At 40.1% G+C, this 21,731-nt stretch overlaps 1 protein-coding gene across 11 annotated transcripts in view; it reads left to right on the top strand.

The window, feature by feature from the left end:
* The window catches only part of DOCK10 (dedicator of cytokinesis 10), a 165,173-nt gene that overhangs the window by 50,641 nt on the left and 92,801 nt on the right, over positions 1-21,731 (top strand). For 8 of the 11 annotated variants that reach the window (XM_074912820.1, XM_074912818.1, XM_074912816.1 and 5 more), the window contains exons 2-3: positions 10,604-10,723; positions 18,650-18,739. The exons of 1 other annotated variant lie outside the window; for it this stretch is intronic. In XM_074912820.1, the coding sequence (XP_074768921.1) occupies positions 10,604-10,723; positions 18,650-18,739 (210 nt within the window). The remainder of the gene's footprint in view (positions 1-10,603; positions 10,724-18,649; positions 18,740-21,731) is intronic. 2 more of the 11 variants (XM_074912815.1, XM_074912823.1) reach the window with 2 other exon arrangements.

The following is a 21,731-nucleotide window of genomic DNA, read 5'->3' as shown; positions in this document are numbered from 1 at the left end:
CAAGAATGAATGCTGATGGGGCTACTGAAAGCTTCTCAACCTGGCAGTTCACAAGACTTTGGTGGGAGGTAGGCACTGCTGCTTGCCTTCCCTCCTAACCAGGATTTCAGAGGGTGGTTTTGTCATTGTTGTACAAATCCTGACTGTATATGAATAGTGCTCACCAGAAGTGGTTGAAGCCTTACAGGAAAGTATCGCCTGGAATAAAACAAAATCTTATCAGTAACAATAAATCAGTAGCCTGCCTGCAGATGAAGTGGAATGTATTTGTTCATTTTTGCCTGTATCCGCAGATAACAGAAGGTGCGAGTATGCTCAGTTTAGTGATGCCAAAGAACTTTTGAATTGTGACTTCCAAGCATCAATAAAATGTACCATACTCTGACCTAAAACTTAGAGCACTTGCAACCGTGTGCCTGTTGCCTTTAATTGGAAATAGGTAAAGCGCCGTTTTCATCAGAGGCTTGTGGTTCACACTGCATTTCCCGTGAAGTGGCTGGCTGCTGTAATGTCACACATAACTTGGGTTTTCAGCAGAATCTGTTCTGTTTTCTGTTCTTTTCAGACATCATATAGCCTAAGATGGGGTCACTGTGTCATGTTATTCTTCAAGTGTGTTTCTTAATAGTTTGTTTAGCCCTTAGGAGATGCAGACACACTTGACTTTACGTTTTTGGCTTGTGACCTGTGTTTTTCTACCCAATATTTCATAATTAGAGCATGTAAAATCTTTGTCCTATGGGCACTTTTTGCTGTCAACCAGGAGCCGATCTCTCCTTCATGCATCAGTCCTCTGCACCGCTCACGCTGCAGATTTCAAAGCAGCATTGGCTCCCACTGCAGCTTTAAAGGCTTTTGTATATGGGGACCTTATTCAAAGAGTGCATTTCTTCATATACCACATTTATACCTGTATTTTCTTTAGATAGACTTGTATTATTTGCTGGAAACTCATGGTTTGTTGTTTTTTTTTTTGTAAGACTAATTATGATCTGATTAGTTTTAATTGCTTGTATGTTGCTGATAGTATGTTGCTCAGTGTGGTTGACCAGATGTTGCTCTCATTTACATCCTGTGGGTGTAAATGACTTGATAGCTAGATAACTGATTGGGAGGGTAGTTGATGTCAAGGAAGCGATTATAATTTCAACGTCATTGTGACAGCTGAGTTTATAATACTCACATATAGATGGTACTAATTTTTGCAGGTAAAGTTTGTGGAAATACAATTATTTACTCAGATATGTAGCATGAAGAATATCTAAAACTCATTAAGAGATAAGTAACCATAATGTAGGTAGAAAAAGAGAGGTATTCATGGAGTAAAATGAAGCAGAACAGCATGTATGATACTCTCTAGAAGTCAAATGGTATTTTTTAAAAGTTTATTTAGAGCTAATGCAAACAGTTGGCTTTGCTTCAGAGGCTTCTGAATTGGTCTTGACCCTTTCAGAAAAACTGCTCAGTCTACAGTCTAGGACTTCATACATCTAAATTTTAGTATTTAAGTGAAAATGGGCAGTGTAGTTTCCTTATGTGCTGTGTTGCAACTTCATTAGACTTAAAATAGTGATCAAAGTCTTTAACATCAGACTGTGATCTAATGAACAGACATTAGAAGCTTCCCTTTGGTCCTTAAGAAGTGTTTCCTACGTACTCTAAAACCAAAGTCTACTAAAAAGAAACCTTTATTTTCAAAGTAAATAAAAATGTTTTTAAAGACAATTCTGGGCTGTGCACAGTGTTATGTAAAATACACCCCTGTTTTAGCAGGTTTGTGCTGGGTGAGCTGGTGAACGAGCAACTGAGCTAGGAACACCTGGCATGTCCTTCCCCTGAACCTGTACACAGATGACGGTGGATAGATCACCCCATCTCACTTATGCATCCAGTTTACACAGAAGGGGACTGGTTTGGCCTGATCTTGTTGCTATAACTAGTTCTATTATTGCTGTATAAATGCTGTAGGTGTCAGAGCTGAGTTTCTACCTTTGCTATGAGGGTCATCTGAGTGCCGCTTAAAGGCAAAAATTGGGAGTATCTTTTGTTTAATGTAGATTTTCCTTGGACTGCAATAACTCTATATATGTGAAGTTATCTATGTGTGTGTGTGTATACACAGAGTCAGAAGTGCTGTTTACATAAATTTTGTACTGGAGGCTTAAAAGCTTTGCTCAAATCCACTGTGCACAGGTTGCAGGATGGTTTTGGTAACATTCCTGTTTGTGACCATGCATCTGCCCATCTGAGACCATGCTAGAAAAAGTGAACATAAAGCAAAGAGTGTTTGTAGGATAGTTGAACTGGACTCACTCCAGCATCCTCTTTGTGGTGCCCAGGGCAGGACAATTCACTTCTCCTTCCCTGGGGTGAAACAATCGCTACTGAGGCCAGTGGCTGGATGGAGTGCTCCAGCTCTGCATGGGCAGGTCCTTTCCATTCCCCACAGCTCCCACCCCTCCTTCTCAGTCCCCTTCCAGTGCATCCTACCTGCCTGTTCAGATGCCTGTATGAAGATAAGTGATTCACATCTTTGGCTTTTGCTTACTTGCTTCATGAATAGATTCAGCATGGTAGCTTTAAAGAAAACCTTTTTGTTCTATAACTGCACTGGGGTTTTTCTGGCTAAGGTCAGGTAAGGGGAGTGAGGTGGCTGAGTGTTGCCATGTTAGAGGTCCATGTAAATTAAACTTCAAAAAAAGTAAGAACGCTTAGGATACTACAAGACTGTCTTGCTTTTCCCCTGAAGTGACCTACGGGTAAATATTTAGTCTAGGCTTCAGAAGGCCTCACTATTTAGAAGCTGTCATTTTTGACATTTTGAAATGCCAATACATGAAACTTAGTTTTAAAACTTAGCAGTTCCTTTAGAGGTCTTGTTGTCAGTGGCATGATAATGCTGATTTTAGTAATTTCCTGATTAAATTAAATTTATCTCCTTCCTAAAAAGGGTTTCCAGCTACTGCATAAAGAGGACAAGTAAGTTGTTTTCTTGTTACTGTGAATATTTTGCAGACCATGTTGATGTGTAATGTGATGTTAATGTGTAAAATGGCAAGTGCTAGCTATTGAAGATGCACATGTGTACATGCCAGACTCAGAAAGCACCTCAGAGAGGCTACAATGCTAGATGTATAATCATGATTGGGAAACAGAATTCAGGAAATGCTTATGACTAAGTCAAGTGTAGCATGAAGCAACCCCTCTCTCCCACCAGCATGGATGGATGCTTTGCTGAAGATTCAGCCCTGTGTGGCTTGCACATTTTAACCATGAGTGTGAAAGTTTTATGAAGCCTAGTGCTTTAAAAATTCATAGTGAAAGCAACAGTAAGTTCTAACTTGAGAAATAAAAGGTAATAGAAAGAATAGGTCACTCCCAGTTGCCTGAGAACAGGCCTTTGTGGTTTGAGTATTATTAACCTTGGTTGCTCATCGGTCAGCTTGCTGGAGAAGTTACGTGTCTGTGTGCCACTGAAGTCTCTGGTGGTTGCAGCTGGCTTACCAGTTAAAATGATAATGATCTGAGCTCATCCAGATAAGAGGTGTCTCCATTTTTCAAATATTTAATACACTGAATTCTCTTACAGTAACTGTTAAAGCTGGAAAATACACAAAGTGTGCACCTTTATAGATTTAGATCCAGAAAACAAAGGTAACTTCCAATGTAAGCAATTAAGATTCATCTCATCCCAGCTGTATTTGTACAGAGTAAGTCTCACTTAGTCAAGCAAATCCCTTATTGGTGTCAATCAGAATTTTCTTTAAACAAAGAAACTTTAATGAAAGAAGATGGTTTTTCACTTTCATTATTCCTAGCAGTATCTTCCATAGGTTTACCTGCTTTTGCACTGCTTAAGCTGATAGGTACTATAGTGTTTTGGAAACTAATTTCTGAATCACCAGGAATTTGGAGGTTTGAATCTTTTTGTAATTCTTTGCAATTTTCTCTGTACCAGAATCTTGTGGGAACTGGCAATCCCCTTAATGAAATTTATTGGCATGTCGGCTTCACTGCTGACACTAAAGAGTGTAGCAGTTGTGCTGTGCAGCCCTGAAAGACTGGCTGGATTCTTTCCAAGTGCACTTCTCCAAGGTTTACTGAAAGACGTGACAAATTAAACATTTTGGACCTGACAAATGAATGTGTTTTCACATGGGTGGAATGGAGGGAGTGTCACAGAAAATTTTCTTTGTACCACTGATTTTAATAAATTTGTTTACTGTGGATCACATACTGAGCCCAGTGTAGCCTTTGTAATGTGGTCAGAGAGTTTGTTGACTGTAAATAGATGCATACCAGGCCAAGCATTGTAAAAATGATGAGATATAAAAGGAGAGACCATCTGCCTGCTGGTTCTGGCTGTGCTTCCCTGTCCTTTCCTTGAATATCTTTTGCAGACCATGTATTTCTTCCCCTGTGCTTGAAATGAAAAACTTATTTTCCTTGAAGAAAATCCCTAAGACGATGTGGAGTGTGTTGGGAGCAGAGAGAGGGCAGGCCTGTGGGATGAGAGCATCTGGAGTTGATGAGATCTGTTACTCCCAGCTCAGCTGCTTGCAGGTGTGGGAGACACCATAATCCTTGTGTGACTGTTCTGTCTCTGCTCACTGGGTGTAAGTGCTCCATGGGACTTGCTGCCAGGAGCATGTTGGGTCATCTGGCTGCTCACCTGTGATCTCAGTTGGTGTGGGAAGAAGGTGCACCCAGTGCAAATACCCTTTCCCATGGAAATCACCCCAGGCATCAAACTGCTGTACTGCCTAATGGTGAATAGAGACATATGTTGGTCCTACAAAAAAGTAAAAATATTCGTGACTCTGTAAAAAGTGAATGGTTTTCTAGTCTCAGCTTCAGCTCCTAGGATATTCAGGCAGCTGTGGCTAGCACTCCTCAGAGCTGCTGGGCCATCTGTATCACCAGCATGTCTGAAGCCAGGGTTAAATTCAGCCTTTATGCTACACCTCCTCCACAAGTCATGGAGTCCCATGGAGACTGTTCTTTAGCTTTAGTTTGGATGGGCTTGCAAAGAAATATTCAATTTAAATTGGTCCACCCTGATGGAATAAAATTAGCTACATATATTAACCATATTAAAAAAAACCCAAAATCTGAAGTCATGTATTATGCCAGAGACAGAATCTAACTGGGGAAAGGAAGTATAAGAAGTGTGAGAAGCACTTCACATTGATGTCATCCCAGCAAGTTATTTAATTTGCTGTTGTGAGTTTTAGTTGGATTGGGCTTGGTTAATAATATATTTGAGAACTCTATAAAAAATGAAGGAATGTGATGCTGTTATTTCAGTAGGTAGCCCTTTCTCTTGTAAGCCTACCCATTTCCATACTTCACATGTATGAATGAATTGTAATTCTAGACAAGCTATAGCCTGAATGAAATATAAAATCAGAGTCCTGATTGGTGTTGACCAACCTGGCCATTATACTTTTTATGAACATGCAGTGGGTCTTTGTCATGAAGATATTTTAGTCCATGTACCTGAAGTCCATCAGCTTAAATTCTTTCTGTGTATCTGTTTCTCTAATTTTCTTCTTCTTGCTATGGGGAAGAGAAGAAATTCATTAAACATCTGCATTAAATTCGGTAATTTTAGATACTCAGTATTTGGTGTCTGGGAATAATACATCATTATAGCATTAGAAAATCATAGCGTTTAGTCTAGTTTATTTTTAGAATGGGGAAGTGCTTGGGATGACTATCCAGAGACTATTGGTCTCAGTTACATCATTTCCTCCTTTAGTGAGTGTTCACAGAAATATGGCTTCAGGAGGATGTTATATAAGTCATTGTGTCCTATAATTATGAAGAGAAGATGGGTACTGGTATCAATGCACAATATCTGTGCAGCTGGAGGCAAGCCAGGTACCATATCCGTTTCTGTAAAATCATTTATGTGGATACTTTTGGTCAATATTACCGGGAAAAATAATATTTTTGTACATAGACCAGAAGATGATGGTGATCAAGCCAAACATCACTGGTGGAATCTGGGCTGTTTCACCCATGTAAAATTAAGTAGTGATTATTCGTCTGTAGTGTTGGCTCCGGTACTCATTAAAGATCTCTTCACTGTTCAAAAAGAGTTTGGAAAAGCTGGCTCGACAACATCAGAAGTATGCTCCACAACACTGTCAGGGTATGAAGTAAATGTTACTGCTGTGGCTGTTGTAACAGGTGAGGAGTCAGAGAGAGCCTCTTTACCACATGTATTCACAACCATTTCAGTACAGCTAAATGTAATTCATTACTCACTTGAGATAGAGACTATAAAAAGCATTATAAAAATCCAAGCCAGCATAATTCGATCTTGGCACAGATTTCTGGGTTGGTCTGTTTCCAAAAAGAGCAGACAAGTTAAATTGAGAAGAAGCAGCACTATGGTTATTAAATTAGCTTTAAATCAACCCTACTCATTTACAAATCTCTGCTATCACTCACAGGGAGAGATTCACTAATCTCCACATTGCTGCTTCTGTCTGCCTGTGATGAGAAAGCTGAGCAGTCATTCCACGCCTTCTAGAGATAAACTGCTAACTAAACCAGCTGCCACTTCCTATCTCAAATGCAATATTAAGCATTGCAGTGCTCAGTTTTGCCAAATCCAAAGTACAGGCTCTACAAAGGATGTAGTCAGTGTCCACACTGCATAGTCTTAAGGTTTGTAAGAACATGCAGAATTGATAGAGAGGCATCATGGTTATTATAGTGTCATGCTTGATGTTGGCAGGGGATGGACTAGATTATCTCTGCAGTCGGTGTATTGACGAGGATGGTCTATTACTTGCATCTCTGATTTATGGAAGTTGGCATAATACAGTGTTGCCTTTTATACAGGATTTTGCTGTAATGCCATAGAAGGAAGAATGGCTTTTGTCATTGCACCAGTAGACAAACATCACCATAAATATGGAAGTGTTTCACTGAAAATCTTTGCAGTGATTTTGATAGACACATCTACTTACATTTAGTTACATTTCAGATGTGTAAACTTTCTCATAAGACTTGTCTGTTAATATGTAGTAAAATGTTTCCATCAGATCACACACTTCGCAGCACTGACAACAAGAGAATTAGTGCTGTGGGAACAGTGATTTTCATACACTTGCTGTGTTTCTCTGCTTCGGGGTTTTCTCAAGTTGCATTCTTGTCTCACATAAGTGACCTTGCAGCTGTCAAGGAGAAGTTTTCCCCTGGAGTGTTTTAGGCAGCTATCAGGAGTGGCTTTCTGAGTGCTTCCAGTTTCTGAAGAGAAAAGAGAGGCGAGTGTGACATAGCTTACCCTGCTTCCACCTGCATCTGAACATCTGTGTGACATCAATTCTGAAGGAGGTGTAGCTATGCTACACCTCACGGGGATTTCCAGGGGGAAGAAGGAATACCTCTTCATTCTGCCAGCCCCAGCAAAAAGGGTAGTTTCCATTGGCCTAGAGAACCTGGAAATGCTGTACATTTTTACGGGATTCCCCCATATTTCAGGAGAAGTCCCAAGATTTGTGGGATTCCCCAGCTCTTAGTCTGTAACTTCAATAGGAAGGTGGCTAGTTATGTCATTTGCTTATTTTATGGTTTTTTTTAAGAGATGTTGAAAGCTAACAGTCATGACATTTCCAGGGAACATCTGACCTAGATTAATATTGTGTTGATGCATCTCTGGTTGTGAAGAGTGGGCATTTATGGCATGTCTGACTTATTAAAAGTTGAGATTGTTGCAAAACCATTAACCTAACAGTTTCTGCTCTAGAAAGGGAGGTTTCTCAGTGCAGTCAATGTCTTTTTGCAGAAAACGTACATGTTTTAGTGAAACCACTGCACAGGAAAAATGCCTGCATGATACACTTGTACCTCATAAATGTCAGTGCCTATATTTTTTTCACCTTGAGTTTTCTTGTAAATGGTTGCTTTCAGTCTTCCTACTGAAGGTAACAGTTACACTACCACAAGTTTGCTTTCTGCTAAATTTGGACTGAGCAGACCTTTTTTTGTTCAGACCTGCACATCATTCCCAAAATGAGTGGTACAGCAGAGATGGTACATTCAGTGTGCACTGCAGTTTTCATGTTTTAACTCCTTGAAACTTACATCTATATAGGAATATTTAATAAATAGATACAATGGTTGATTTAATGAAGGAGAGACTAAAACTTATGGCTAAACGATACTGCAGTGACTCAGTACAACTTGAAAGGAAACAAGAGTGAGCGGCGCATGGTAAGACGGTTGGATGACCCCATTATGTTTCTGTGGGGAACTGCTGTCGGGAAATGGCAGACTGAAACTCACTAAAGAATACGGCTGCTACTCAACCTAAACATTTCTTGAGCAGGACTGTGTTAACTGGTACTGGCCAGAGCCAAATGCCAGCTTGGGGCAGTCTAAGGTAACATGGCTGAGGTAATATGAAGTCTCATGTGTCCTAGTAGGATGCTTTGTCTTCCCTGAACATCATACACAGGTATACAGTCCTGTTACAGAATCTAAATTAAACTTTAAAACTGTTTCTTCCTATTTGGGCCCTGTGTGTTTTACAGATGCCTTCCTCTAGATAAGTTTATTTTTTCTGTTAAACAATCCCAAGTTTTATTTCTAATTCTATCTCTCCTTCACAACTCCAAGGCAAGACATGTCCTTGTACATTTCTAGATTCATCTAGGAAGGAATCTAGAACAGTATCTGTGTGTCAGAATCCCTTTTTATTTTACTCAGATCTTTTAGTGCTTTCCTGGGAGTTGGTAGTTAAAGATACACTGTATTTAGGTAGGTCAAATATTGCTTCTCTTTACTCCCTCTCCCTCGTATCCCACAGCAATGTTTATGAATCAGTTTCTTTGGGAAAGAGCTTTCCAAAAAGTTCTATTTCTTAACATAATGTGTTGATCTTGTCTATCTTTTACAAGTCTTTACTGTCTCAGCATCAGTAGTTAGTGCTTTTGGCCTGTGAATGCTCAATACTAATGATTTTTAGAAGTTTATTAACTCTTAAGCTGTCAGTTAGGACTAAGAGACTTAATAGACTGAGAAGAGTTAATAAGACTGAAGTGTTGAAGGAACAGGTCCAGCTTTTTAAATTGCATCTGCATCCTTGGGCATTTTCAAGACTCAATCTGGACAAGTTCCCAAGCAGCCTGACCCAACTTGCCCTGCTCTGAGCAGGGGGTTGGAGGAGATGGTCCTGAGTTATTCTGTGATTCTATCACAGGCTGTTCAGCAATTGAATAACTTTCTAGGAACGTGTGTATCTTAGTGTTTCAATCCATCCTGTGTGGCTGTGTTACTGACACTTAATTAAATTAAACTTTTCAGAGATGCATTTGATACCAAAGGGAGTCTTGAACTTAATATAGAAGGGTAACAGAAGTTCGCAAGGGCTGGGGAAAAATTTTGAGATGAGTGTAATTACTGAAGAAACAGGAATTCTCCAGAAAAGTCAAAAGGAGGAGAGACTTGTATATATGGACCATTATATGTATAATGGACCATATGTGAGTGGTGTATATATATATATAAAAATATAAGAGAATCATAAGATTGTCCATGGGAGAAGTTTGTTTCATGGAGATGTGAAAGCTTTCTTGTCCGATACACCATGGTTTTGGTTTAAGAAAGAGGGAAGAAAGGAAACTTTATATTATTCTCAATAGCGCAGAGCAAGAACAGTGGGTAAAACACAACTTAATGTCCACCATTGCATCAGACTGAAAAAGTGTTTTGCAGAAGTGTTTCTGCATTTGCTTTCCACTAGTGTCTTCTTTCTTTCTTTCTCATCACCTGCTTTTCTATCCCTTCTAGCAGTTCTCTTGCCCTTTCTCATTTACTGATGCTTAAGTCTTTGAATTAAGCAAATGTTGACACTTTTAATATATGATTCTTCATTTGTTTAATGTATTCTAACACATCAGAAGGGCTTCTCTTTTTCTATTTTTGGGTTGTATTTCAAGACAGTGTGACTTTACTCTTGTTTTGCTGTTTCTTACTTTACTGCTGTTTTGGGCAATAATAGTACTATTATGATGATGGTAATCCTGTTTCTGACGAGAAATCATGGGGGTGGGTGCCAGATTGTTTTACTTGGTAATAATCCAAGGTTATTCTCCTGAAATAAACTATGTGGTGGCACTCACAAGCTACCAGCAGTTCAAAGAGGTGGGACTATGTAAAACAGTGAAGAAATTAATAAGTTATTTATTCTAAAACGTATTAGCTTAAAATCATATCTATGTTCAGTTCAAATTGTGTCCATCTGTCTGTTTGCCTACATTGTATTTACATAGAAAGAGAGAGACTGTTCCTGAGAATGACAGGTAAATTAATGTGGTGGTTTTGATCTCTAATGAGCTGACAGATTGCTCTTGAGTTATTAGATGGAGAGTGACTGTTACAACTGTCTCAATTTCCTCACCTCCTCTGTTCTTGCATGAGATCAGCTGCAACAAGTTGGGAAGAAGAGGGAGGAAGCGGGTCAGAAGAAGTTACTCATACTTTGGGCTAAAAAAGGAAAAATGCAGCAGATCTCAGTTTATGAAGGTGGAGGAAGGTAAATTTGAGTGTAGAGAGATGAGCTGATTTTTTTTCTTTTTTTCCGCAGCAGGAAAAACCCAAACTCTTGGAGCCTTTGGATTATGAAGCTGTTATCACAGAGATTGAAAAAAATATTGGGGATAACCAGTTTAAGGATCTGATATTATTCCCTGATGATGACTTTTCAGTAAGTACAAGGCAAATATGTCTTATTCTTTCTCTTAGGTTTGTCTGTTCATTTATTTAATCTTCATTGCTAGAGGAAGAGCCAGAAGTCGCTCAAAGGCTCTCCAAGATTTTCTTAATTCATGTGTGTAATGCCTTACTTCTTTACCACCAAATTCACTCATATACAAATGTCAGAGAAAAAAAGAGTGAATTTACTGTTCAGGACTAGATAAAGCTTGAAGCCTTGATTGTTCCCAAATATATTTCAGGAACTCAGAAAACATGTTATTCCATAAAGTATACGTCTGTTTGCTCAGCACAGTGGTAGTTTGGCCAGTGCTGGAAGCTCTCCCTACTATTATAATCTAATTTAATCTCACCTGCAAATTATATCCAGTCTTTCTGATCCTATTCTGTTTTAATGTATTTAGCCACTAGAATCAGACAGCCCATGATTCCCAGCCTTCTGCTCAAAGTCAGACTTTTTAGATGGTGGCTGTGACATATTTCCTAGCTGTGCTGTTGCTGACATTAGATTGCAGGACAAAGATAAATCCAAATGGACTTGATTTTTGTTTGGTTTGGGGGTTGTCTTAAATTCTTCTCCGGTGGGGTTTGCAATCTGGCATCCTGAGTGATGAGTGGTGCAGGGTCCCCAGTGCTGAGGCAGACTCTTATGGTGGTATGCTGACAGACAGTGGATACTGGAGCCCACAGCCATGGAGCTGCCTGACCTCGTTCCGTGTTCCCCATTGCTTGTCCTGGCAAGCTTCAAAGAAATTGAGGACCTGCAAGTCCAGGGCAGCCCTCACTAAGGCAGCAATGGGGCATCTCAGGAGGGCAGGGGCTGCCTGCCGGGCGGTGGGGAGGCATGCTGCCAGGCAAGTAAGCGTGCAGATTGCCTGCATCTTATACCAACTTCTTCAAAATCAACCTATCTCTGTAAAAGATTTAGATTTTGATGAATAGGCCTTTTCTAATGGCAATACATTTCAATTTGTGACCAGTTTTAACTGCTGTGCGAGGGCCCTTCCCATCAGCTCATGGCACTGCTACTGTCCTGTGGGACTGGCTTAACCTAATCGACTTTGTTTTACTAAATGGCTCTGTTTCCTTGGTGGCATTAACTGAGTTAATGTGCTCATGGGACTGAGAGAAAATGAAACAGAATAGATTTTTTCATCATCGTTAATTCCTTTATCCATTTTGCACATTTGTGAATTTATGAAATTGAAATTTAGCATTATGAAGCTGACTAGACATACTGTGTGTTGTCAGAAGGCCCTTGAGCCCCTTGATTTAGAGTAACTGAGCTCAAGTCAGTGGAGCAAATCCTCTCAGTGAAAGAAGAATCATGTCCTACTGCTCAAGACCTCTGCCTGTCAAACCATATTTTCATATCCTTATTTTCATTTCATTTTGAGCAGTTGGTGCCTGGCTTTTAGTAGCTATTTCTATTTTGTTTCCTCTGTGTTATGCTTTGCAACTATTCTGCATAATCTGTTTAAATAAAAAAAGAAAAAAGAAAAAATTAAGACAGATGAGAGAGGTACGGTGGCCTGTACTCACAGAAGATCAGAGGCAGTGGTAGGTAGGGTCCATATCCTTGCAATAAACCTGGCTCTTTTCTTTGCTGTGTTCTGTTGAAGTCAGCTGCAGTAGCAAGAGCCTATGCCACCAGACAGGACTGCAGAGCTTTCATAGCAGGCAGGTTTTGCAGCTGCAGAGTATCTATTTATAGCCCTCCTCATTCCTGCTGAAATATCACCTGTGCACAAAAGTCTGGGTCAGCCATTTGTGTAGAAAGAGATCCAGGACTGACTGAATTAGGAGGTGCTTAAGCTGGCTCTGAGTGTTATTTAATGGGATAATGCCCCAGGAAATGATGGACGTTACTGTTTAACTCCTAATGATTACAGTTGCATCAGACTTTGTGGCTCAGTGCTGATGCAGCCCCAGTTTGGGCCCGTGTGTTAGCGCATCCTATGGGCAGAAGTCTCTTCAGAGTGAAACCCCACTAAAAGCATTATCTGAGGTAGTGAGCATAAGAGAAAATTCTGCTTTTAATAATGATTTCCCATTTCTGGATCTGTAGTATTCACCACATGCATCAGATATGGATCAATTATCATCGTAGCTGCTCTATTGTCTGGTCTTTTGCTTCTTCTCAGAGTTGCTTTCTCTCTTTGAATGCAATTCAAAGAGAATGCAGTTATTCTCACAAAGCTTTTGTTGGTCATTTCCAACATCTTATGAGAAGTCTGTGGAACAGCAAAGAATTCTTGGTATCAGTCTGAACCTGATAGTATGTATTCCTCCATTTCTCTGCATCTCAACAGAAGAATACAAGAGGTATGTCTTACAAAGATGCATTCTCTGGTTTTATTCCAGCTGGGGAAAAGATGCTTTAGTTTTTGTAACTGTGCTTAATAATCCTTTAAAACAACAACAAAAAATTGTTCACATCAGTTCCACTTCTTGTTTTGATAGCAATGCATTGCTCGCTAACTCTCCTCCTTCCTGCCTAAAGTCCAGTTTCCTTTGAGAAAAAGCATGTTAGCTCAGCTTCATTTTTCACTTGCTCCTGGATCCCATGAACAAATTACCCTTCTGTTGCTGTGCTGTGAAATAATGGCCAGTGGAAAATTTTGCAGCAATACAGCAACTGTGTGGAGGAAGGATCTGCAGTGTTTCACAGGAGCTCCTTGTCACATGAGTATGAGCTTTCACTCATGAGCTTCTTGATGGCAGTAAGTGGGAGTCAATGGGCTTCCTGTTGCGCTCATAAAAATGCGTGCTTGGTGGTGATGCTGGTAGGTTTGCATCCTCACCACTGGGTTCCATTCACCACCTGTTTCCTAGACCTGGCCACACTCTTCCTTGACAACTGGAACCACTGCTGTCTGGCATTCCTATTTCTCACTTTTCTCCTATGTGTTTACCAGAAAGGAGGCCGAGAAAGAAGCGTGGCAACTTCCTTCAGATTGGTCTCCCTCTCACCTTTAACCTTTCATATCTTAGTCTTGCATGAATTTGTTGTCATACATTTGTACTTCTGCTCCTAAGTGCCTTCATGTAGTCAAGCAAAATGGTTGCTGTATCCTTTCAGAAGTATTTTTTTATCCTTTCTTCATGTCACCATCATTAGGAAATTCACTGAACCCCTAGCAGTCTCTTTTCAAATCTCTCCAGGATTGGAAGTCTTGCATAGAGTCATTGGTGCTCTCCCTTAGTGGCCACAGCCTCAGCACTCCTTTGCTAATACCTTTGCTTGTGTGGAGGTTTAGAAACTAAATATATATAAACAATATGTTGATAAATATAATTGTCATTAAAGGGTAGCTGAAAGTATTTAATAGGTACTGCAATTTGATATGATATAAAAGCATGTTAAACTCCCTGGGTCATGAAAATTTGTTCCTCCTTCTCTCCCCATGTACTATTTTTTAAATCTGTTTGAAAATTGGAAGTCAGAATTGTATAAATGTGGCTGAATGTCTGATTTGAACCTGCAATAGAAATAATAATTCATTGCCTGAATTTAGGACAGGTGTAAGATGGCAAAGCTTAACTGTGTAATGCAAAACCTATTGAAGTGCAGCCTGATGTGCTCCGTGCTCTTCTGGGCTTTTGAAAGCCCACCCAAGTGCCCTCCAAGTATCAGGAAGGCCTTAGAAGAGGGGCTGAGTAATGCAGTGCCAATATTCTCCATCACTGCAGGTGTGACTGTCTCCAGGCTTCTCTTTGGCTCTTCCCTGTTCTGAGCAAAAAATCTCCCTATCTTTCAGATTGTGAAACCTCTGCTAGCTGTATATTGTGCAGGGACAAAAGTTGTTTGGATACAACTGGAAGTTCACAACAGAACCAGATGAATATTTAAGGGGAGAAGGCAAGAGTAGGCAATGACATTACCTCTTCACATGAAACGGAGCGCATGTGCCACAAGGGCATCTCTAAGCACAAGACTTAAGACCCTCCTTGGAAGCCTGTAAACCTGACTGTTATTTCTAAGATCAGAAGAGTTACAGTGGTGAGATCATGGGTTATTTTCAATAGCACGTGACTTATCTCCCACTTTCCCATGTGATAGACATCTGCTCATCCTTAGAGGACCAGAAATTGATTCCATTATTATCATGACTAATGGGGATATGGGTATCCTTGACGTGCAAATTCATGGCTGGGAAGAGCAGGAAAGCAGGAGATGTCTAAACTTCAAGAGATGCACTCCAGCTACTTAAATAGAGAGAGCTAATGCAGTCAACAAAGCAAATGCTGTGTGGGCAAAGCCTAGCCTCTCACACTGAATGTGATTCAGTGTGTGATGGGGCAAAATCTGCCCTTTAAATGTGCCCTGTTGTTGCTTTCCTTTTGCTTTGCCTCCATGCACGTACCTCCTCAGTGAGGTCTGTGCTGGGAGAGCAGCCTGACAGGAGCCCCGTATAGTGACAGCATTTACTGTGGTATTTGTACAGCAAAATTGCATCTTATCATGCTTTTTAATTTGATGGACTAACTCATTACAGTTTTTGGTAATGTTAAGTAAATTTGTTTACTTGGATGAATAGTGGGGCTGAGCAGCTTTTCTTTAGAGAGATTGAATCTAAGCATTAACATACAGGAACATTTCTGCCCATGTGTGGTTAGCTCTCTTAGAAGGGCTGCTGTTTCAGGAAGTAAATATAATTATTTTTGATGCATCTGTCTGAAGATTTAACCACTGGTAACATGCTTTCAGACTAAAAGCTATTAAAATAGATTTAGAGTCAAAATGTTTGAAATAGTTAATGGAGTTTGAACTCTATTTTCAAATACTAAACTCACCATGTCAGTGGGAAGTAGACACTGTCTGAAAACATGATTGCTTGTTGTTTATAAGGAGCGATATTGTGGCTTTCACTGTAGAAATTGGATGTAGCGAGAGAAGGTGCTAAATTAAATTGAACCTTCTAACTTAGCAAACACCTGGGGCCAATAGTTTCTGCAAATGAGACTCTGGATAAATGCCAAAAATTGTTGGGTATAGGATGTTTATATAAAATAGATTAAAAAATAATTCAGAAGAATGATTAAATTTAATGTTTTAGGCTGATACCTGCATTATTTGATTATCACAGTTTGCATGCACAAATGAGAAGATAGTTGGTCTCTGATTTGAACAGACAATTGCTATGATTGCCTAAACATTAAAAAATTAGGCTGCATTCAAAGCACGTTTATAAATGCTGAATTCTGTAAATAAAATCCTTTATTTTTTTGATGACCCTTTCAGAAGCGCTTAGTTTGTTGTTGAAATTTAGTTGTTTTCTGAAGTAAAAAGGGTTTGGTGTATACATGCTATGCCTGATCAGCCTTTAAGAGCACTTAACTGTGGAAGTAATCAGCTATGAACAGGAAGTGTTTTTGTGGCAAGGCTTTTGCAGCGAAGTGGTTGACATAACTAATTCTCAGAAGGGAAGTGCTTTGTAGATTTTTAAAACAAGTTTAAATATAACAATACACAAGATTTTCCATGTCCCAATTCTATGTCAATAAACCTGTGATACTCTTTGTCAGAGTCTGAAAACGTGACAAGCCCAATGTTGCCCGATTTCTCTGTTTTGCACGGCTGCGTTTCTTTCAAGTGGTCTTGAGAAGGAAGGCAGGGGAGCGTACCACACGTGAAACAGTGGTCTTGAGTTTTGTCTTGTTCAGCTACAGGCTTTTTAACAAACTGTGTAAGGAAGAGGAGGCACAATGACCCCATTAAGGCAAATGCTAGCTGTCTTGGTCAGTGTGTTGGTATCATTTGACAGGAAGCATTCTGTTAGGTAAAAAATTTGACTTACTCTGTCTTAATTTAAAAAAAAAACCCTGAAGACTATCTTCTGTGTAATACATGGGGCAGATAAGTTGTTATGGGCAAGCAGAAGTAGTTGTTGGACTCTGCAGCTCAGTCACCATCCCGACAGGGTCAGTGCAAGGTATGGAGTGCATCACATGTCTCTTCTCCTGTGGCCTCCCACTCTGCCATAGTCTGGAAACAGCAGCTGATCTTCAGCAGTGGTGACAACGTGGAAGGACGGGGTGCATGCTTTGTGGCTGCTGCTGCTGGCAGTGGGGCCCCAGCCCTGGGAAGAACTCCATATGATGGACCTCAGGGCAGCCATGGGTTTTCAGCTGTGCTCAGGGATTGCATCTCAGGACCACTCAAAAAAGGGGACTTAAGATGTCACGTATGTGTGAAGTAAAAGTAATGAAGTGCCTTCCAGAGACTGTGGGTACTGCTGGGAGGTCCCAGAATTCAGACATCTTCACTATTGGTAAATGTGGCCTGAAAATTCATACTTCTCTATCTGCTGTCTCTTTTACTCGTAGACTGAATGACTGTGTAAATCTCCACTGCTTGCAGGCTTTGGTAATACAGCTGTGTGGAGCCCACATTTAGGAAACTGTGCTTAGTTTGTCGGAACAACAGGGGTTTTTTCACTTTGCGGTGTCTGAGACGCACCATTGTTTTTTGTGGAAGCCAAAGTGTTTTAGTTACATTGAATCTTGAGCTATCCAGATGAAACAGAAAAAGTTTAGGGGATCCCATGACCTTGGCGTCTGCCTGAGTGATATGTGCCTTTTCTGTCATAATTATTCATATGGGAAGTGATGGGGGGAATCAGCGTGGTCGGTGTAAGCTATAAGGAAAAATCATGTTGATAATATCCAGGCAATTGTTGCGTAGAGTCTGGGTGCTTCAATTTGTAGAGAAAAAATGTCACTTTTTAGTCTGAGATTGGGGGTTGGGAGGAGATCCTCCAGGGATGTCATAGATAGTGCAGGCTGCTTCATAGTATTACTAAGTAGTTCTTCATGCTAAACCAGTTGTATGCCATAGGCCTACCTCCAGAAATGATGTACCTTTCCGTATGGAGAAAATGAGCTTGGAAGATAAAATTCATCTTGTTTCAGTCCTTTGTTGCCTTGAGTGGTGAAGTTACTCCGTTGTAACTCAGAGCATAATCTGGTCTACTGGGGTTTGGTTTTGTTTGTTTTCCCCTCTTATGGCAGAGAAAATGAGTGGGCCAGATCTATGAATTTAATTCAAAATACCCCAAAACTTCCTCTCATGTGACTTTTACAACTTGACTGCCTTGTCTGACCTCAGCATGGAGGCACTGGGTCACACAGAGGAGCACTGCTGGGGGCCTTGGCCTCTTGCTGGCCTGGTGGGAACTAAGGGAAGCTTGGTTCCTTGCGGAGACCTTCTGGAGATCCACTTCTCTGTGTGGTTTCCTGCTGTGGGGCCTGACAAGCCAGCTCAGCCAGGAGCTGCTTTCAGAAAAATTGCTTAATTTGTGTAGTATTTGTTGAGTCTTGAAAGGAGGTTGTAGGAAGTGTCAGGAGTCTCATCTCAGTCATTCTTTACTGTCTGCACCCATGGATGGAAAAGCTCCACTGAGAAGCTGTTGCCTGGTTCCACTTGCTTTCCAACCATCGAGCTGTCTTGTGGCAGTCCTTTTGCAACTTACTGGGAGGACTCTCTGCTCCTCTCTTCTTCCAAAAGAGTCAAAGCTTTTAGTTCTGTTTTCACATTCCTTACTGAAAAGGCATGAAAAAGGGAAGTGGAGGAAGCAAGTAACGCTCTTGGCTTTGGTGTATATTTCTGGGAGAGGATGTAAGGAAGACTTGACTTCTTTTTTTTTAATCAGAAACCTCAGAAACTGAAGCAAGTTTGCTTGGAACAACTTTGTTCAGAGAAATCTATGTGAACACTGCTCTTGCTTGTAATTAATGTTTTAGCTGATAGTATTGAATAGCATGTGTGGGCAGGACCTGGGTTGTAGTTGTCAGTATGCATTTGTATTGGCTGCATGACAAATTGAAAAATGCAAGCCATAATAATAAGATTCTTAACCTCTTCATGAGACAAAACTGCTGTCACTCTAATTTGCTTTTTTTTGTTTATTGTCAGACAGACACAATTTCACTGGAAATCAGGACGCTGTATCCTTCTGTACCTGAAGATGCAGAACAAAAAGCAGAGAATTTATTTGTTAAAGAGGTAAATATCTACTGTGTGTATACTTTAATTTTAAATAAAACCAAGGGTTTGGGGGAGGCTTGCTATGATAATAAACAGCATCTTTTTTCTTTCAGTATTGTTGAAGTGATTTGAATTGGGTTTGAATTGTGGAGGCCAGAAGGAGAGGGAGGGTTAACAGCATATCTGCGGGTGCCTCTTCTGAGATGTTTGTATGTAGGAAAATTGCAAATGCACTGAATCAGACTCTCATTCTGCTGTTTTCCAGTGGCATTCCCTGTCACTACTCGTCCACTGATACTGATGTTGTTATTTTTACATGAGTGCTAATCATTGGTGATCTGAATGTGCTTTGAGCTTTGAAAATACTGGTATCTTTCCAAAAAAAAGATAACTACCTGACACTGTTTTAGACTGTTAGAGTTGTTATAAGGTGTATATCTTATTAGAGGTGTATATGACAGCTATCTGAGAAGTAGTTGCACTGTAAGGGATGTGTAGGGGTTTATATTTATTGTCAGTAGTTAGTCTGTTCTACCTTCATAGTAGAAAGTCAAGCAAAGTTCTTCTATGACAGTTAGAGCCCCACCAGCAGTGATTAAGTGCTCTACCTTTAAAAACCACTATACTTGTATTGTTTCCATACCTGATCTCAAATTGTAGGAGAAGATTGCTCTTCCTGTTACCTCAGAGATATTTCAGGTTGTCACTGGTTTTATCACTTTGAAGGACATTGGACAGTGCAACCAGCACCTCCAAAGGACTTTAGATGGCTCCCTGAAGTTTCCCCATCTTTCACTAGAGATGTAAAGTATAGCTCATCATTTGCATTAACAAAACAGATTTATGAAACCAAATTTTCAGCCATCTTCTATAAGGGGTTTAATTCCAAGCACTTATAGTTAGCCCATAATGTGTGTTCTCTACGGTTTTTTTCACAGATTGGGATTTTTCAGACCTGGCTTCCTGGTTTGAACAAGTATAGGCTATTTGATATGACTACAAGTGCAAGCTAATTTGTGGAGGAAAAGTCAGTTGCAGGCAAACACAGAGATTAGAAAAAATAAAATCCCAAGATTAGGCAGAAATGTAGCTATTGAGTTGTATGCAACATGGTATTTTACAGGCTGGCCCTATTTCTCTCCAGCAGGTCTAGAAAGAGCAATAACAACTTACTGCCAGCTCAAATTGCCTGAACTTTGCCATCTTTCTTAATCTGACAGTAGGGCTAAGAGATAACATAGCTTCTGGAATTATCTACTTTCCCAGAAGCCTCACTGCCTTTTCAGCACTTTGGGGTCTGCTTTTTATTTTAAGGTTCCACAAGTTGCAAGGCCAGCACTGTGCTCGTGGCTTTACAGAGAAAGTGGTGGATCTAAAAATGGAACATAGAACACAGTGTCTGGGAATCATTACAATGGAGTACTCCAAGGGGATGCTAATGACAACCTGGTAAAATACATATTGAGCACATCTATTAGCTTTTTCTGCAATAACAGTGAGCTAAGGGATGGGGAGAGAGGAGCAAAGCAGTGGGGAAAGAAAAGTACTACTGAACTGAGCCCGTGCACGGAATAGTAGCAGGATAAGACCCTCTTTTAAAGTAGAAATGCATATGTTCCACTTTGCCACAAAGCCAAAAGCTAAATATAAAATAAATTAAGCTCCAGAAAGAGGATAGTTTCTAGGCCAAAATTAAGTAAAACTGAGCATGGGGTGCTGTGAAGATCTGTGATTGTAGTCCACTGCAGCAAAATCTGTACTGTCCCAGCAGCAGTCTGTTGTGTTCCAAATTAGTGTTCAGCACTGCTGGATAGATGTACAGGAGTGGAGTTTGTGACCTTCACTTCTTTTTTTGAGCCCTGAAAAAGCCAACACTTTACTCAATGAAGGAGTCTTTCTTCAAATATATTATGATATCATGAACAGTGAAGGCATCCGTCATGTGCATACTTGACTATCTGTTGGTCAGCTGGACTTGTTACAACCCCAAGATCAAATGTCTAATTCCTGATCGGACTGTTGGGGAAGCTATACAAAGTAAATCTACAGTTTCATCTCTCTGAAGTTTCATTTTTGTGTTCTCTATAAGTGGTTACAGCTCTCTGTGACCATTAGTGTATATTACACTATCTTAGTAGTTTATCAAGTTCTGAACAAATGCATGGAGCAACTCGGTTAACTACAAATGAAGGGGCTGCTGTTGAAGGTAAAACTAATTTTCTTCACATGGCACAGAGTGAGGACATGGTACTGAAACTATTTAAAGAGCTCAGATCCATGGTCTTCTGTCTCATCCTTGTGGACATTTGGTGATTCAGATGGTCTTGTCTATAAAGTACTGTTAGGTCATTTAAAAGGGTTGTCAGAGGTCTGTGATAATGCCTGAAACCCTTGTTTGTCTCTTCCTGGGAATTTGTTTCCTACTGGTGGCAGTAGGAAGGCTTTAGTTCCACCTCTAGCTCTTTCATTGCTAGAGTCCTTCAAGGTTCAGGGGTTTTTTCCCCAGCCTTTAGCAAAATCCATACCTATGGCAGCCTGGGGATTTGATCAGATTCCCTTTGCTCAAGTGATGGTAAACAGTACTTACAGGCACGCCAGGATGACTTGATTGCCTGTGGAATATCGATATCGGTTTATGGATGCAAAAGGGCTGACAAGCCAGATGAAGAAAAGTGAGGCTGATGTTGCTGAAGCTTTCAGTATGGATAGTATTTGATATTGTCCACCCTGTATGGAAGGTTTATGCCTCTAGTTTAATTCAGTTCTCTTAATGCTGCTTTTACTAACCAAAAACTTGCACTGTTGGTGATATTCAGATATTACGGTAATGGGTGAGGCAGAAGAATTTACTTTAAATAAGATGCCTAACCTTATCCCTTCTGCTGAAACTGTAAAATGAAAATTAAAAGAAATAAGATTACTTGAATGAATAAATAAATAGTCCTTTGATAACTAAATATTTTCTGTAGGATGCAAAGAGCATAAATACTTTACATTTTATGATTTATTA

Source organism: Athene noctua, chromosome 8 (genome assembly GCF_965140245.1).
Source record: "Athene noctua chromosome 8, bAthNoc1.hap1.1, whole genome shotgun sequence".
In the NCBI taxonomy this organism is placed as follows: domain Eukaryota; kingdom Metazoa; phylum Chordata; class Aves; order Strigiformes; family Strigidae; genus Athene; species Athene noctua.
Note: the sequence above shows the minus strand (reverse complement) of the source record. Positions and strands in the feature narration are given on the sequence as shown.